Here is a 19,033-nt window from a genome sequence, read left to right on the forward strand (position 1 = left end):
ATCTGAACTCAATTTGTACAATTATCTTACCAGTAGTATCAAGTGGAGTACTTTTGTACTTTAAAGTAGATTCTAAAATAATTTAACAGGTACTTCTACTTGTAGTTGATTTAATCGTTTTTATCATTCTTCTTCTGTACTTACTTTGTGTATTATCTCTGCCTGGTGCATAAATGCAAAGGCCACAATTCAGGCACAGCAGTGGTAAAGGTGTACATTCTTATGTACAGCTAATTAAAGCACCTGTCACAAGCAGTAGATAAATAAACAGCAAAACAGAGGCAGGTTTTGGAGTAATGACTGCACATCAATGCAGCACTGACTTTATTCTCAAACACATTAGAATCTAAAAATAAGAAAATCTTCATGGTTTTTGTTCCCCAGTCTTTTCATCTGCCAAAACACACATTAATACAAAGATACAGAGAGAGAGTGAGAGAGAGTCTTTCTCTCCTCATCAACACTAAAACAAAACTTGATTTGATTAAAAAAAACATTCAAAAAATCTAGTAATAGTTATAGTTTCTTAAATAGCCTCTGAGCACAGAGAATTAGAAGTGACAAAAGAGACCATGCAACTCAATCAACCACTCATTCTCATACACACACAGTTTGGATCCAAATCATTATTAACCGACATAACACCAGTAAGAGAAGCTGTCATTGTACGAAGGACTATTTTTGTTTCTTTTTTTTTAAACAAAGAATTGTTTAACATTTAATTATTTCACGGCCTAAAAATACTTTTTTCTATCCTGCAGATTTGAGCCTTGCTGAGGGAAAATGGTGAAAAGTTCTTTAATCCTACACAATTATACACAGTCAGGACTGCTTTCCCTCCTCTGTCTCCCATTTGTCTTTAGCTGAATTCGGTCATTATCACTGCGCTCCTGTCACAGCACTGGACCTCGGTCCACTCTGCATTTAAAAAATTAAAGTGGTGAAACACAGTTTCTCAACACCTGCTGTATTTGGTTATTAACACTTAATTTGTGAGCTATGTTTTTTCTAGCTTTGGTCACATAAGGAGACAACAAGTATGAGTTTGAAGGAAAAAAAAATCTGTTGTTTTAACTGACAGCTCAAAAAATTATGTTACAGCAATTTACACTTGCTCTTAGGAGCCTGTTAAAAATGACAGTAAACACCATCTCTACAAAATGACAGAAATTGCTTAAAATGTTGGGGCAAAAGGAAATTTGACAGAATATCCCTTTTAGATCAGATATACAAATAGCTCAGCTTACAACACAACCTGCCCAACTCTTCTCCATGCTATACACATTTTAAATTTCAATCTGACACTGGAAAAAATGAGTAGAAAAGATACAACCAATTACAGATGTTGTCAGTTTGTAACACTGTCCTGTTGCCCGTGGAACAGAGTACTAATGCACCCAGACATTCCGTTATTCAACTGCTGAGGCTTTTGTTTGGGATGCTGAGGTTGAGTCCTCCTCGGGTTAAATTTCGACTCGGCTGGCTTGTCTTCATGTAGAGGTGAGACTGGAGGTTTCCATTGTGTGGCAGTACAAGGGCTTAGTTGAGGTTTGATATAATTCTGTCTTGAGATTAGCTGAGATACAGCGGTTTGTCTCTCTGAAGACCTCTGGAACCAGAGAGAGTCAATAAAACATTAGAGTACAGTAATATTCACTGTATCTAGCATTTATCTCATTATTTAAATATGGATAGATAGATACTTTATTCATTACAATGGGAAATGCATAATGTAAATGGAGCAGCTGGTGGATGCAGCTTGCAGAGTACGTTTTATTTGTGTTAAATGCTACACTAAAAGGAAACATTTACTAATTTTAGCAACACATTTACAACGGCATTGTTATGATTAAAATGCTAACAAGGCAATTTGAAGGGACAATACACCGTATATCAAATTTAGCATTATAATATAAAAGAATCTAAAAGCCCCACAAACCACATACTCCACAAAGATTATTCTGTTAATGTCACTGCTCTAAAACAGTTTCAACCAGATTTACACCTGCCAACCCGCCAAAAATGTGGGAGAATTTCAGCAGTGGCGAGTAACAGTCACAACTACTAGCCACTTTGGCAGGTTTGAATTTGATATCACTTTTAACTCATTGTTTTCTAAAAAAACGCATCTGAAATAACACACTAATTGTAGTATGACCCTACAACTCCCATGAACTCTACCTGAACACAGTGTCTTTTTATTGGTCTATTTGTGACGCTGTGCACTTCTGCACTAGAGATTGGCAACACACGACTAATTTGTGTAATTTTTAAATTCAGACAGTCTGTCAGTCAGCTGTGTGTCTCTCCCCTCTATTTTCCTCTCACTTCCTCTACACTGACACTCTGCAGCAACACACACAGACATAGCAAAACAGGAAGGAAGAAAGTCAAAGCAGTGTTTTCTGATGGTATATGATGATCCAACTAGGAAAGCGGTGAAATGATAAAGGGTCTCAGAGGTCAGCTTGCTTGGAGCAGAGATGAGCAGAAAAAAATCTGTTGATAAAAGCTGTGAGGACATTTAATATGCCCTTCTCTTTTGATCGCACAATTATATTTCACACATATTCAATTGAATTCTATTCCATTTATTTATACTGCGCCAAATCACAGGCATTTTACAAAGGGAAAAACTACCTTTAACGAAAGAAAGAAGGGTGGGTGGTTGTCTGCCCTGGTTTTAAGACTGAGTATTAGATAAAAGGAGAGAGATTTATTGCAAAGCTAGTGCATTAGTATTACGCTGTCATTAAAATATGGTTAAAAAATGTTGAATGGACAAACAACTTACTGTATGTTGTGTTCATTAGTATCATTGATGCCGAAGCTAGACTATATGTTTCAGCTGTGCTTACTTGATGTATTTCTTTGCTTTCTGTAAAAACTCTTTATTTTGGTCTGTGGCTGTGGAGCATCCTACACGGATAAACTAAGACTATACATTACTGCAGCAGTGAGGTGTGAAGCTAAATTGCTAGTCAAGAGTTTCATGGGGGTATAAATTAGTCTTTTAAAACTAAAATCATCACAGGCTAATACCTACCCATTGCCATGGTAGTCAGTGCTCCAGTCCAGAGAGGGGTGGTGGTTTGGTGTGTGTCGACCTAGCTGGTGGTAGTCCGCTGATGATGACATCACTGCTCCACCATTAAGCATTCCTCCTCCTATTGGCTGGTAGTCAGACTGGAGGGAAGGATGGTAGCCCTGGAAATTAAGAACAGGAAATAATCAGACTGCCGGAAAGAAATATATGCAAAGTGAAACTAATTAACAACAATGCCAGAAAGATGCAAGCTGTTAGGTTTCCAGCGTTTGGTTTCCCAGCAGCTGAACCTGGCTGGAAACCTCGTCCCACCTTTGCAAGGGTCTGGTGTGTACTTTTTTGTTACATTCCCAAATACACAACCTTCACACTTCATGCTGTAACTGAGCAGATCTACCCTCCCAGAGGGAGAAGAGGAGCCCAGGGCCTTTTTGTAGATTTTTCACTATTCGTGATACTTTTAGAAGCTTTTTATTAAAGTGTATACTTGTCTGTGAAATTTCAATTACTAAATATTTAAAATATCTACTTGAAGACAGACTGGGGTATAATAAATTTTTGCTTCAACATAATCCAGTGCAACATTCATGATGTTACTGTTAAGATTATGACAGAGCAAACAGCAAGGACATAAAAGCTTAATAAAGTTTACTTATTATTTTCTGCTATTAGGATGATTCCAAGCTACTGCTGAGATGATTTAATACTGCCCCAGTGGTCATGTGTAGAATTGCATCTGACATATGCTAGGTAATTTCTGACAATGTGCACAAGTCACCCAATCAATTAACGCAGGATATGAGAGATCACAGTGGTGCACACACAAACAGAATTTCCATAAACCTAATGTGAACAACTAAGAGGAACACGAATGTAGAATGTCCATCTGGAGAAACTGTCTGAAAATATGATTGCTGATTTCAGACAAAAGGACATATTGCCCATCTAACACGGTTAGCTTTTCACTCTACCTTTCAGTGTTGCTGTTCTGAACGAATAAACCATATCAAAGTGACAGTTGTCTGCAGTAGTCTATACATCCATTAATAATATCTTGCGACCAACTACTAGTAGTAACAGACTGCACAGCTTGTTGCTGCAGTGTGGGGAAAATAGAACTGCTGTAGAAAAGCTGTTATATATACCTAAACAGGTGGTGGCAGTTGAACGGCACTTTAGACTTGAAAGCAGTCAGAGCTCTTTGTTTGGACATACAAAGACATTTAATTTGTTTGTTTCCTGATACTGATTCTCTCAGAAGGAGAATCACTCTTTTTCCTGTCTATGTCCCCTATTGGTAATATGGACAGAGGTAAATGCAGAAACAACCTTAACTGCCTGGAGAGTTTTAGAACACACCAGCTTAATTTAGATATAGTCCCAGTATGAGACTATGATAACAATTAAATAGGCAGTTTGGAAAAACTTAGTAAAATCTTTTATTTGATCACTGTGTTGTTGCAAGTGTGTTTAAAGTGTGAAATGTTTTTGCTGTAGCAGAGACTTATTTACTTCCTCCCTCAACCTTGATTAGTCTATAGGAAGCTGATGGCTTCTGCAAAAAACCCAAAGAACCTCTAACAACTTTGTGACGAACAAGCGAATGAATGAAGTCATAAATGCAACCAAAGTAGAGAGGAAACTGATCAGTCACAGCTTTGTCAGCAGTAATCATAGAGTTTTTAGTGTATTGCTGATTTTGTCATGTGCTGGAAGGGATGAGAAGAGGAGAGAAAAGGTGGTGAGCATGTCTCAAACCATAACTTACTTGAGACAAGAGAGAGATGGAAATCGGGTAAAAATCTGAAAATGCAGTAACAAACATGGTAGGAGTGTGTGCGTGCGGGTGTGTGAGAGACAGAGAAACAGGGAGCAGCTGAATGGCTGAAGTTAATCTGAGTGTTGTGAGTGAAAAATGAGAAAGAGGAGGACAGCAGGTGGTTGGGTTCTCCTCCTTCGCCTCCCCCCACTCGTCCTCTACCTCACCTATTCATCCATTGTTGAGCAAATTCTTCTCCTTCACTCCTTCACAAAGACCCCATCTGCCTCTTTTGTCTCTCTCTCTCCTCTCTCCCTCTCTTTCTCCCTTCCCCCATCATTTCCCACTCTTCATTCAGAGAAAAAAGTTTGAAGCTCTGTCACTATGTCCTCTTCTTTTTTCTTTTTTTGTTTGCTCTTTCTCTCTCCCTTTTTTCCTAAGAATATGCAAAATTGAGGAGAGGAAAGGGATTATGGGAGTGTGGGATTTAAAAGTGCACTATAAAAAAAGGGGATACAATGGTAAGTAGAACTCAGTGGCAATCCACCCCCCCATTTTTTAAAACTTTTTGGAGGAGATACTTGCAGTATGATACTGTCTCACACTGGACTTAACATGTGGTGATATCATGTCTTGATTCAGTATATGAGATAGAATGAGATAAAGACGCAGAGGTGCTGACTGACTAAAGTCTTTATTTAAACTTAATTCAGTACATTTCACTCTACTAACTACTGAGCACATACTCTAGCACCCATCCCATTTCCACTGTGTGTGTGTGTTGTCAGTTTTGTTTCCACTGCCCATATACACATCTGTCCCACTCTACCAAAGCGCAGTTTCTAAATTAGTATGATACAACAAACCACAGTGGATCATTGTGTGCATGTTGATTTGGCAAAGTTTTTTTTTTTTTTTTTACCTCCGGAAGCCCTTCCTGACGCAACCCTCCCCAATTTTTACCGGGCTTGGACCGGCACTGAACAGCTGGGGATAGGTTTGACTGTTGGTGATTCAGTGTCTTGCCCAGAGACACTTCAACATATATTATTTATTACTTTACTACCATACCTACAACATACAAACAAAGGCATGTAATAAACATGGAGGGCAGTTATTTAGAAGATTAGTGAATAAGATATTTCATAAGAATAAGTATTTAAAATGCACTCAACCACTTTAACAGGGTTGTGACTCACCAAACCCACAGTCAACCATTGGTCAACATTGGGCTACTGATATGTGTCGTACACCCTAGTTTTTGTGCTGTATTCTGTGTTATTGGCACTAGTCAGACATCTAGCGAATGCCGTCTGTGCAAAATATAACAGACTAGCTGTTCAGTACTAAAAAGGAGGTGCTTTTGTAAGGAACAAAAGCAAGCGAACAAAGAAGTCAAGAGGGCACACACAGAAAGCTCCCCTCATTTTCCATCATCATCTCAACATTCTGAAACGAGAATACGTTAACACTAACAATACCTGGCCGTCTGGACAAACAGAAAGCCAACTGGTCAGCAGGACTGCAGGGAGGCCAGCTCTGTACAACATTGTTTAAATGTGTGTATATTCGCTGTATTAACTTATAACTAATATAGACTACTGCCACCTGCTGGCATGGGGAGTTATTTCCTCTCAAACAGGTGAACTGAAAACTGAAAACATTTTTTTTGTGGAAAACAAGGAAATTCCCAACTGACCCAAAACTTTGAATACCACTGTACATCCAGTGTGTGACTGACCTGTGCCAAGCCAGAGGAATGTGTCATTCCCAGTGAGTGTCCACTGAGCTGCTGGTGCTGATGGTGGGGACTGTGCAATCCTCCCAGATGAGCCTGGCTGTGGAGGGGGGGGCTAACCTGGAGAGGAGGGGTGGACGCTGCTGCCATGCTGCTGAGGGACAGGGCTCCCTCGTGGGGGACACTGGTCCTTGGCACTGTCCCTCTGGAGGACAGAGCTTGCAACTGGGTATGGATCTGGGGGTGGGGAGCAGGCAGGTGTGGGGTAAGGCCAGGGCTTGTGGTGTGGGAAGGATGTGATGGGTGAGGGTATGACATGTACATGCCCAGATGCTGATGGGGAGGGAGGGGATGAGAGTGGGAGAGTGGGCTGGAAGAAGGGTGCTGGCCTGGGTGACCAGGGTAAACTGAAAGTTTGGGTGTAAACATTGAGGTAGACGAGGATGAGGAAGACGAGGAGGAAGAGGAAGAGTGAGGTGGTTTCATTTCAGATGGGTCATTGTAACTCTGGAGAAAGAGAAAAAGCATAACAGAAAATTATATTGCACGTTGCTAGACTAATATGTTACAATATACTCCTTTAAAGCATCACTTTAATAATAAGATCTTGAATTATCAGAGGGAGTTTGTGTGTGTTTGTGTGTGCGTGCGTGTACAAGTAGTACCTGTGAGACCAGGCTTGCTCTGTAGGCAGCCAGCTGTTTTAAGTACTCCTTTTTAGCAGTCTCTGTTTTCTTTTTGTACATCTGAAACACAAACATTTTACTGCTATACAATATCATCTCTCAATATTAATAACAGTTAACAACGTTTGAAAACTAAGTTGTACACTTTAAAAAAAAGTGTACAACTTAGTTTTAATTTGTTGTATTAGCCCTCACCTGACTGTCCAATTTTATACTGTAGAACAGTATGAAGCACCTACTACAGCTGACCATTGTTAAATCAGGGCTCGACATTAACACTTGTCCGCTTGCCCAGGTCAAGTAAACTCAATGGCAAGTTGGATGTGTCACGCAGATGCCTGATCAAGCAAGTAAAAAATATGTGAAGGTCTGCAGTTTTACCTAAACATTGCTTCATTTGCGTCGCCCACCACAATATCAGCATTGACCACCAAAATTTGATTTTCAATTTTTTAAATATTAATAATTATTTAAATAAGTTGAACTCTTATATCGTTGATGTTTTCAAAGTTAAAGTGTCCACAATAAATCCAACTCATGATTTTGCGCATCTGTGAGAACTGATGACCAAAGCAGCTTTCCAAAACATGCTCTGTGTCAACATATGCATAGTTCTGGACATTAACATCTTTACCAGATGACTTAAAAGCAACTCTTAAAACTTCACTATGACGTATGTTATTTTACTGTGAATAACCATACAAAACACAGGCGCTAACTGGGTGTGGAGTTAAATTCACAATGTCACAGTGTAGGCTCCATTTAGATTCAGATGTAATTAAAGGGTGGAAGAACACTTGTCAAAAAACACTTGTGGAAGAGTGTATTGTCAACCCATATAAATTACTAGCACAACAATGTTGATACATTTGCATAACCACCATACATATCAAGAAACACACTATAAGGCTAAATCTATGAAGGAGCATCTACCTGTTTCTGTTCCTCTCCCAAACCGTCCCACATGGAGGCCACAATCTTTGACACCTCCCCAAAGGTGGCATTGGGGTTCTGGGCCTTTATGTTGGCCTGGGTGTCCCTAAAAAACAAGGCGTAGGCAGATACTGGTTTCACTGGCTCATTGGGGTCTTTGCGCTTCTTCTTCTTTGGTGTTTTAGGTTTCTTGGAGATGTCCACTGCTGCTGGCCGCTTCTCTGCTCCACCCCCGTGCTAACAGGAGAAGACAGGTTGATACTTAGTGTGGAAGTATGAATGTATGAAAGTATGTCTGACATGTGTCCTCAGGGGCTCTTGTTGTATGTCAAGTTAAGCCAGCATTCAAAAGACTTTCTCTCTGCATGAAAAATCAACGCACTTCTATGCACTAAAATGATTATTTTAGTGCATAGAAGTGCGTTGATTTACACAATGGGGACCAGTACAATGGTGGTCTGTCAAAATGACACAGCCTTGTGGAGAGAAAACTTTTAAACCTTTGCTGTTTACAACACGATTAATTGTGTTATTTCATAGTTTGTATGTATTCATGTTTATGTATAATATAGAATACAAAAGAAACAAACCACTACCATATTGTACTGTACTTACTGTAAGTAACCAAAAATCAATAAGCTAATTTGCTTCATCTGAACTGTGTAGTTGTTGCTTATATAATCTGAGTGCAGCATGAGTACATAAGCTCAATAAGTTCTTTATTTGCAAGAGCAGCCAGATGTTTAGAAATGTTGTAAAGATAGACGTCTTGAATTTGGTTTCTACTAACCATACTTCCTGAAGCTACTTTATCTGTATAATGACTCATAATCTACAACTCATTGTTCTACACATAAACAATGAGAATAATAGAGTTGGTAAATATTATTCACCAATACAGTAATGGTTTCATTTCTACAGAATACGAGCAGTCAGTTTGGTGCAGTGTTTTTTTTTTCACTGTGAGAAATCTAACAATGAGGGAGCTGATTTCCATCTAGTTGATATGCAGGGAGAATGGGTCTATTATGACACATAACATTAACATAACAACTCTTCACTGTCTACACACACACACACACACACACACACACACACACACACACACACACACACACACACACACACACACAAACACAAAACACACAACAGAACACGCATGGTTGCTACAGCACAGTGAGATATGACTCAGAGTAACATGAGATCCAGTGGTTTTGTCTGTACCCTGAGTCCATCGTCATTATCATCCTCGTGTGCTGAACTGGAGGGAGATGGTGTGGCAGATTTGCTTCCAGGAGGTGAAGGAGAATTATGGGTAACAGAATTTCCACTCAGCCCCAGCTGGGATTGGTTGATGGTGGACAACTGACTTTGTTGACTGATGTTTGATTGGCTCCTGGGTCCAAGAGCTGCTTCAATTGGCTGCTGGCTGCTGGTAAAACGGGAATCAGAGTTTACCATCTGCTGCATCTGTGCAAAGACAATGACAAATGATGGTTAGGAGTTAAAACGACTACACAATACAAATCTGAAATTAGGATTTACATTAGTGTAGCAAATTTCTTTTTACTGACTGATGTCCTTTGTAACAACTCCATTGCATTATTCTACAGAGTTTCAAAACCTTTAGAAAGAAAAAAACTATTCAGTGCTATTTTTCTATTGTGAAAAACATGTACAGACATTTTTTCTAATGTTTTATTGTGTAATTCATTAGAAGATGAAATGCAAAGTTTGTACAGAAATGGCTACTGGAGGTAGTAACTGGGTTACCAACAATGCAAGTTTTTTCCCAAAGAACTCTACAGCCAGTAGAGACTGGCTGATGTTTGTTTGATCTTTATTTAACTATAATTGAAGTCCACTGCACAGAAGAATAAGTTAGTCCAGTTTGCATTTAAAAATTATTTTAAATTTGATGGCAGCAACACATCTCAAAACAATGGAAGAGGTGCAACAAAAGGTTGGAAAAGTAATCAAAAACAAATGGAGGAGCATTTGACAACGACTTGGGTTAACTGGCAACAGGTCAATGACATCATTGGGTATAAAAGGAGCATTTCAGAGAGGCAGAGCCCCTCAAATGTAAAGATGGGCAGAGGTTCACCAATCTGTGACAAACTTACCAAAGAATTGTGGAACAATTTCAGGAAAATGTTCCTCAATGTAAAATTGCTAAGACTTTGAAGATCCCACCATCTACAGTTTATAATATCATCAAAAGATTCAGAGAATTAGGAGAAATCTGCACAAGGGACAAAGCCATAGATCAAAACTGGATGCGTGTGATCTTCGGGCCCTCAGGTGTCATTGCATTAAAAACCGGCACGATTCTCTACAGGACATCACTGCATGGGCTCAGGAACACTTCTAGAAATCACTGTCTGTGAACACAGTTCATTTTGCAAGCCACAAATGTAAGTTAAAGCTAAGAAGAAGCCATATGTGAACACAATCCAGAAACGCCTCCATGATCTCTTGGCCAATGCTAATTTAATATAGCCTGAGGCAAATGCAAAAGCAAGACAATGCTAAACCACATACTGCATCCTTCACAACAATATGGCTTTGCAGGAAAATAGTCTGGGTGCTCAACTGCCTGCCTGCAGTCTCGACCTTTCACCAATAGAAAACATTTGGTCCATCATAAAACACAAAATCCAGCAATAAAAGCCGAGGACTTTTGAACAGCTAAAAGGATGAATCAGACAAGAATGGGACAACATTCCTCTCCTAAACTCCAGCAACTGGTCTCCTCACTTCCCAGACATTAACAGACAGTTAAAAGAAGAGTGGATGCTACACAATAGTAAACATCACCCTCTTTCAACTTTTTTGAGATTTGTTGCTGCCATCAAATCATTGCATTCTGTTTTTGGTTATATGTTACACATCTTCACAACTTTTTTGGAATTGGGGTTGTATAACATGAAGGTCCACAACTGTCAGCAAAACTGTTAAATAGATAGATAGATAGATACTTTATTAATCCCTGGAGTGAAATGTTTGTGTTGCAGTACCTATTACACATAATGATACAGTATACATACAAAATAATAAGATATCAATGAAGCAATAAAAACTATTAATACACTCTACATTGTGTAGTTTAATGAGGTGAACAATCATAAAAAGTTAAGAGATAAAAGAGAGAAATATGTGATATAAAAGAGATATATTCCTGTATTGTCCATTGAAATGCCTTAATGCAAGCTGTATACTGTTTGTACTCGTGCTTATGCAGAAACAGTGGCTGTATTTTACAGCTATTACAGTTATGTTGTGATGAAATGATGAAGGTCTGTCTCCCTTCACTGCAGAGAGTCATTGTACAGACTAATGGCTATCGGCAGAAATTACCTCCTGTACCGTTCATTGTCACAGTGGATTTGAAGAAGCTTCTTGCTGAAACTGATCGGCTGTTTGACCAGCAACTCGTGGAGAGGATGTGAGCTGTTCTTCATGATGTTTAACAGTGCAGTGGAGGGAGGTTGAATATGTTGTCTGTGTGTCTGGAGGCAAGGGGAAGAGATGCCAGTTTGGGGTCCCGAACTAAACCTGTTGAACCATTGATTAAGCTCATTGTCTCTATCCATGTTTCCCTCAGCTTGATTCTCCTTCTCCTTAAATCCTGTGTTTTGCTGGAGCTGGTTCTCCAGTTTCTTCTTCCTGTTAAGCATCTCCTCCAGGTCACTGGTTATCCAGCTATTGTTTGGGTAGCACCTCACTGTCCTGGTTGAGAAGTTTGTACATTGTGACACAGTCTGTAACGGAGTCAATGTTGTCTCCATTAGGCTCACAGAGTACATTCAAGTCTGTGGCTTCAAAGAAACCCTGCAGAGTCTCAGTAGCCTCAGGCTACCTCCTGATATGTTCACAGGCCTCATGGTGACAACATTGTGGGTCAGAAGAGCACAATCAACTGCTCACACAGGTAAACTATGCGTCCACTCCAGCTGGCTTGGCTTCCAGACACAACAAAGTAAGAAAAATCAGTAAAGTGAGAAAAAAAAACATAAGTGACATAGTGTCCATGGTGAGATGACAACGCTGACAACACCCAGAAAAAACACAACCACACTAAAAACTAACAGAGCTACTACAACTTAAAGTGGTGCCAGGTGATCCAGGGTGTATTGTTACTTGCTCTGTATAGCAGCTAAAATAAAACTTCACTGTTATTTAAATAATAATAATAATTATCATCAAGAGCTTCATTATTATCATGTTGTATTAAAAATGGATAAAATGGCTATATGTTATGTAAAAGGTTTTCCAGTTCAGTTACTATTTGACTCTTTTCTGTTATCATCCAGCTATTTCACTGAAAAAGCTCTGACACTGCACTACCTGACCAGCACCAAACCATGGGCAAAGTCTGTTAAAGAGCCTCTCAGTAAATACTACAGACCAGAACAGATATATAAAAAGAAAGTAGATATTGAAACCTGACTCCAAATTAATCCTTGAATCACTACTGTATCTGCTTCGAATTATTACTTTAATTACTTTTCGTCATTCCATAGTAAGCTGAACATGCTGAAGCAGTATCTAAGGTACATAACATGGGCTCTGACACCCAGTCTCCCTTTGCTTGATAGGGTTAGTGTAGTGTACAGCAGTCCATGATTCACTAATAATGAAATCTGATTGTAACCATGGCAACCACCAATACAGGTAAGCCGGTAGATGGGATCAGAAACCATTTAAAATATCAACTCCTACTTGTGTACATACATCAATAGAGATTTGAGACTCTATTTGCTTCGCTGCAGAGAAGTTGCTACATAACTCTCTGGAGGAGACATTACAAACTGAATAGATACAATAGCTGCTGTTTTCTCTTGTGCATCCAGGTCCCGATAATTTGTCAGAAGCTATTTACTGCAGCATATGAAGTGAGCAGACAGCTGTGTCAACAGCGTCACTGTCACACCTTATGAATTGATTTTTTATTTTTATTGGGCATAGTTGTCTTTTAAAGCTACAGTAATGCTTTGCAGTAATGAGAATGAAGACAATCTCATATAACATGGAATAATGTTATCATGCCTGAATTAATCCATATATAAGATTTTAATGCCACATATAATGCATTTTATTAAAACACGGTAGCTTCAGTAACGTTACGGGAACGTTACAAAAAAGTCTATTGTGTATGCGACTTTTTACAAGCCCCATCTGTTAACAAACATGTAGAGTCTTCACAGGCATTGCCAAAATGTGGGCAGTCTCATAGTGAGTTAGTCATCCGTGATTTTCTGTCCATTTCTCAGGAAAACAAAAGTTATCATTGCAACAACCCCAACACCCTCAACATGGGAACTTTGACACCTACCATCATATGAAGATGGGACTCATTTTGATGACTGTGTGTATTCACAGTTTCCTTTTAGTAAGTACTGAATAATAAAGGATGTGGTCTGGTCTGCTATGCCCCTGTTGGGAACACATTACCTGAACTCTATTACCGGCAGCAAGCGCTTAAGTACTGCTGCGGTATTTAGATGGAACGCAGAGTGACATTTCTCTAACCTGGGAATAGGTTTCAGATTGACGTACGTCCTGGTAGAAATGCTGAAAAATTATATCTGTGGTTTGGCATTTGTTTGGTAGAAAGAAAACAATTAAAATATTTTTCAACAATACACCAGAAAGCTTTGAGTCGCTTGACTCCTAATCAAAAACAGGTAACTAATAAGCTGATTCAAGATTTGAAGAAGAAGTTATTGAAGCTCCATTGCTAAATTAACACTGTTTCTGAAATGAGTCTGATCAAATGTAATGTCTGACAACCTGCTTTGCTCAAGATGACAGCTAAATTTCAATTATTAAGAAAGGTTTTTAAACAAAATTAAAACTCAAGGGAAAGTGCAGAGAAGCCAAATTAAAAGAGTGTAAGGTCAGGTGTAATTAACTAAGCAGTTGTTTGGGTAATATTGGTAGTAATATTATTAGCCAGTCGGTTTGCGGTAATAGGTCGTCACACACTATGTAGGGGCTGATATAATGTTATCAAAAATCAAACACACTTTGCAGCACCTTAACAATGGAAATAATACAAATAATATTTTCCATCTGGGGGGCCAGAAAAATTTTTGAAAGATGGCCTAATAGAATAACAGTGGGGAAACCCCTGATGGCTACATAATGACTCATGACAATAGAGGGGAAAGAGTAATGATGACCTTTATCATATGAGGCTCTCTGCTTTACATAGGTGCGGTTAAGGATGAGATTTCATTATGAAAAGAACAGCAAGAAAATTCACATTCAATTCAAATGCTGTACTTTTATTTAGTAGTCTGGTTTTTGTCATTACAGCAAACCAAATTATATAATCTTATACCTAAATGACACAACATGAAATCTTAGGTCGATTAACTAATATAAAATTGTAAATGTTTAACTTTGTTTTAAAATAATGAAAACTTACAATTTTGACCATTAATACAATGTAAAATATATTAGGCGGATAAATTACTATTGAATTTATTAAGGCAGATTTGCCTATATTTACTGTTATATATTTATTGTTATTATATTTACAACTTAGGTTAAACCATTATTCATTGAAATTGATGTGTTCTGCTATACTGGTTATGTGGTTAATATACCTGAAAAATACAGTGTAAATCATGATGTTTTATATTCTTAAAATTACCAAATATTTATAAAATCTTTATCTACTAATGATGACATATTCCTTCTACAGTATAGCCTAAGACTCTGTGACAACCAATATCATGTAATTTGATATTTTTAATATCATGTGTAAAGATGGCTTTACATATTTTTCAAATGCCATTTATGTTTTTTCACACTTGACGCGTACTGGAAGATTCAATCTGGATACCGCTTATTTGTATAGAAATACTTATTTTAGTTATATTTAGTATACAAAGAGAAGTGGACTGTCCAGTGCTGTCCTATGGGCTAGTTATATAGACAAAATATTTTGTTGTGTTGTAATGTTTTGTCTTGCTAGCAATACATATATCACCATGTAGTATAAATTTAATTTACAATTAAAACAAGTAAACAAGGTATTAAACTACAGTAATATAAAGGCATTTCATTACAATAACATAATTGCAATTGTTTAAAACAAACTTCTGCTGCTGATGTTGAATATCTTTTTTTAAATCTATTCATACTTAGATGTAAAGGATTTTTAAACTTTTTACCAAGTCAGATCAAATCAATGCCGAAACACATGTTGTAGACTGTCAATCTTCAATGAGCAGCCGGAAAAAGTATAAGATCTTAATGTTAACTGTAAGTAAGTATTTGCCTGATACAGTTATCTGATACACTAACACACACACACACCCACACCCACAGACTTGAATTTTTATAGCCTTCCACCCTTCCCGTTTAGGCTGAACCAGGCACGGTTGCCAAGCAACCATAATTCATGGGCTAGCAGTAAATGTATGTTATTATGAGAATATAAAAGTGAACAGGAGAGAGAAAGAAAAGGTAGGACTGGAATAGATAAAGATGGACAATAAACACCTTCGCTTGAGGTTACAAAAATCATTTTGCCCACTCTTACACTGTTAACAGAAAAGTCACAACCAAAGAAAAAAATTGCTTAAAATTAATTATTGTTAGTTTTTTTATAATTGTTGCATTTAGTTCTAATTCAACTATAGTCAAAGCTGAGAGATTTCCATGTAGTTTCAAAATAACTCCTGATATTATAGCACACAGATTTAATGTGAAGATAGAGACAACAGACAGACAGATCAGTAAGAGTGGGAGGGGAGAAGGTTTCATTCTTAATAAAAAGGGAGAAATCTTTATCATATATACTGACACATACTAACACCCGTCTCCCCATTGAATAGCCAGTTTCTATGACAGTTGAAATCAAGTCTCAAGTCTCTCTTTCATTTCTTTACTGTATGACACAGTCTGCCACATCTGAATGTCACAGCTACTGTAAAAGCAAGATTTTCAATTTAGTGTGAAATGAGGACTTAAAATATGAAACAAATGTCACACTGAGCGGCTGCTGTGATTGGCTTTCAAATAACATTGCCCCAGGCAATATCCTGTTTCACACAGTTTAACTGAATGAAATATTAAAGAGTAGAGTAAAAATATATCCACTGGCTGTCATCTTAAGACACCCTGAAATCCTAAAATTTCCTCAAGTAAGTAAAGTTGAAGTATGTTTAAGCAAAGTGATATTTCATTGTGGTTTTTTAAAGTGGAAATATTCTCATTACTTATATTGGTACGAAAGGTGATAAAAACATTATTGTAACATGTAAGTTGTTCACAGGTAGTGGTATGTAAGGCCACACAACAATGCAAAGCTCGTGGAGATACACCCCAGTAGTCGTGGAGTCTGTCTTTCTTCCACTTACCTGTCACTAATCACTTAAAGCAAACTATCATCAATATGTGTAATATGTTTTTTGCTACTCACCACAGATAATGTACTGGTCATTGGGCCTCCATCTGGGCTGAATGAACCACCATCTTGGTTCAACATAGCAGTTCCATCTTGGCTACTAGGCATACAAGGCAGATCCATGCCCTGCAGCTGGTAGGGGTGGTGTGGGGCTGAGCTGGGAGCGGAGTCCAGAGGGTGGTATGGTCCAGAGCGGGAATTGTGGGGGAGATGGGGGGGCAGCATGTGGTCAGGCACGGTAGGGGGAGTGATGGGTGGGATGTTAAAGTCGTCATCGCTTAAACCACCCACTGAGTATGACTAAAAAGAAATACAAAGACACAATCAATGATATTCTACTTTAACATGTGATAACTGGATTTTTAACACTGATCACCTAATTATAATTTTTTTCTGACTCTTCACTGACACAGATGGGACAATGTCAAGTTGACATTCTGATATGCAACACAAGCCTGGGTGGATTGGCAGTGTTGCCTTTAGCAGAGTGACAAATTGGAGAAAATCAATAAGAATTACATAGGGGGCTATAGGAGACCAAAAGGTTGTCAACAGCTCTGCTTTGCTCTATGTATTATTCGTGCTTAACCTGTGGTCCTATCACAGACTAATTATCACTAATTATATTCCCAGCCTTGAAAGAAACTGTGAACAAATAGTTAGTTATTCAGTGGCAGAAAAACACATAATTTAAATGTACAAGCCCTCTTTGCCTGAGAGAATACACACAGGCAGATCTGTGTGTGTAAAAATACATCAATGCTAATCTGACATGCAAAAAGAAAAGCACTAAAGACACTAAATTATTTCAAGAGCAAAGACAAGTAAAACAGAGACAGGAAGAGGGAAATGGAGTGAGAGAATCATGCAAGACAAGAGTGAGAGAAACAAGGGTAAAAAGAGAGAGAGGCAGCATTAGAGAAGCTCTCTCATACTAATCTGACAGAGGAGATCTTTTATAGAGACTGACAGTCTTTTCTGCTTGGCTAGCCACACCAGTCTCTCCCTCTCATAATCTTTTGCTCTTCATCTCTCACTATCCTTCTCCTTCAACCCCTCTTCTGCTCTCTCGCTCAACTTCTATTTTATGTCTCTCAATGTTTCATCCTCCCTTCCTCTCACATCCCACATCAGTGGTGAGTTACGAGTTGCATGACTTGCGAGCTGAGTGATGAGTTATGAGTTGAGTTGTACAATGTATTGTTTGGATTGACTCTGTAATTAACAGTCGCTGCGGTAAACCAAGACTTGATTTCATAATATCACCAGTTTGAAAATAAAATGTGGAAAACAGAAATATACAACATAGGATGCAGAAAATGCATCCTTACGATGAAAACCTGTCACCATATATCCTTTTCTTCTCCTCACACATCATCAAAGATAAAATGTTTACAAACGTGATCTAGAATGTTATATACCTTTCCAGTCTTATCTAATTTCAGGTATCTAATTTCATCCAGTCATATGTTCAATAATTTAAAAGACACCTGATATAGGCAAATGAGGAATGTTGTTGTCTGGTGATATTCTATATGTTTCATATTGTTAATAAATCCTATGAAAAGAGCAGAAGTAAAATGACTCCTAACAAGTACTGTATGTGTGCATCTTTACCAAAACAAGTGCAAATACCAAAATACAAATATTTTTTTTCTATATTTTAATGCCATATGGGTGCAGATCCAAACATGGCTGAGAAAAACTTTTGCCTCAAGTGGTGGGGCCTAGAGGCTGAGTGGATGCTGCATTAAGTGCTAACTATAGTATTACTTTCCCCTACTGTCAGACTTTTTCTCAAAAGCGAACTTTTGAGGTGCTATCGGCACATCACATCTACAGTGCATTTTGAAGACTGCAATAGATAGATAAAAAGATACTTTGTTGTTTATATAGAGTACTTTATTATTTTTAAATTGCACTTTTGAGATTTATTTTAGTGTAGGATTGTTGTGGATGCTTTGTAGCAGATGGAGTCTAATTTGTTGTATTGGTTTCTATTAAATATCACTTAAGCTTTACACAGGTGTGTAAAAGTTTGTGACATGTATTAGACATGCATCCACTCTGTCTTACTGCTTACAATATTAAAGACCAAATGTAGACTGATATGCAGCTGAAAGCAGTCCCAAACAAATACACTTTAGCTTTTACTAACTAAAAACTGGAGTAGAAAAATACAGCTGTCCCAGATTTGTTTGAATTTTTTAAACTTTTGAAAAGCTAGAGTAAATGAGTACATTTATTCCCTATTGAAATATTGTTGAAATTTAAGTATCACTGAATATATAACTAGATCCCTGTCCCTGACTCAGAATATTGTCAGTTCTATTGATGACAACAAATATGTGTGCATTTAAACATATGTAAAATATTTATTTTTTTAAAGGAAAGAAATACAAATCTTACTTTTGATATCAACAGAATGTTTTAAATAATATAACAA

At 37.9% G+C, this 19,033-nt stretch overlaps 1 protein-coding gene across 1 annotated transcript in view; it reads right to left on the reverse strand.

Annotated features, from left to right (window-relative positions):
- Positions 1–286: 286 nt before the first annotated feature.
- The window catches only part of tox (thymocyte selection-associated high mobility group box), a 43,565-nt gene continuing 24,818 nt past the window's right edge, over positions 287–19,033 (reverse strand). Inside the window, exons 4-10 of the mRNA XM_067528695.1 lie at positions 16,603–16,887; positions 9,387–9,632; positions 8,163–8,399; positions 7,209–7,289; positions 6,547–7,050; positions 3,047–3,207; positions 287–1,609 (exon numbers count right to left, since the gene is read on the reverse strand). Of these exons, the coding sequence (XP_067384796.1) occupies positions 1,573–1,609; positions 3,047–3,207; positions 6,547–7,050; positions 7,209–7,289; positions 8,163–8,399; positions 9,387–9,632; positions 16,603–16,887 (1,551 nt within the window). The 3' untranslated portion in view covers positions 287–1,572. The remainder of the gene's footprint in view (positions 1,610–3,046; positions 3,208–6,546; positions 7,051–7,208; positions 7,290–8,162; positions 8,400–9,386; positions 9,633–16,602; positions 16,888–19,033) is intronic.

This window comes from Channa argus, chromosome 14 (assembly GCF_033026475.1).
Source record: "Channa argus isolate prfri chromosome 14, Channa argus male v1.0, whole genome shotgun sequence".
NCBI classification, from domain to species: Eukaryota; Metazoa; Chordata; class Actinopteri; order Anabantiformes; family Channidae; genus Channa; species Channa argus.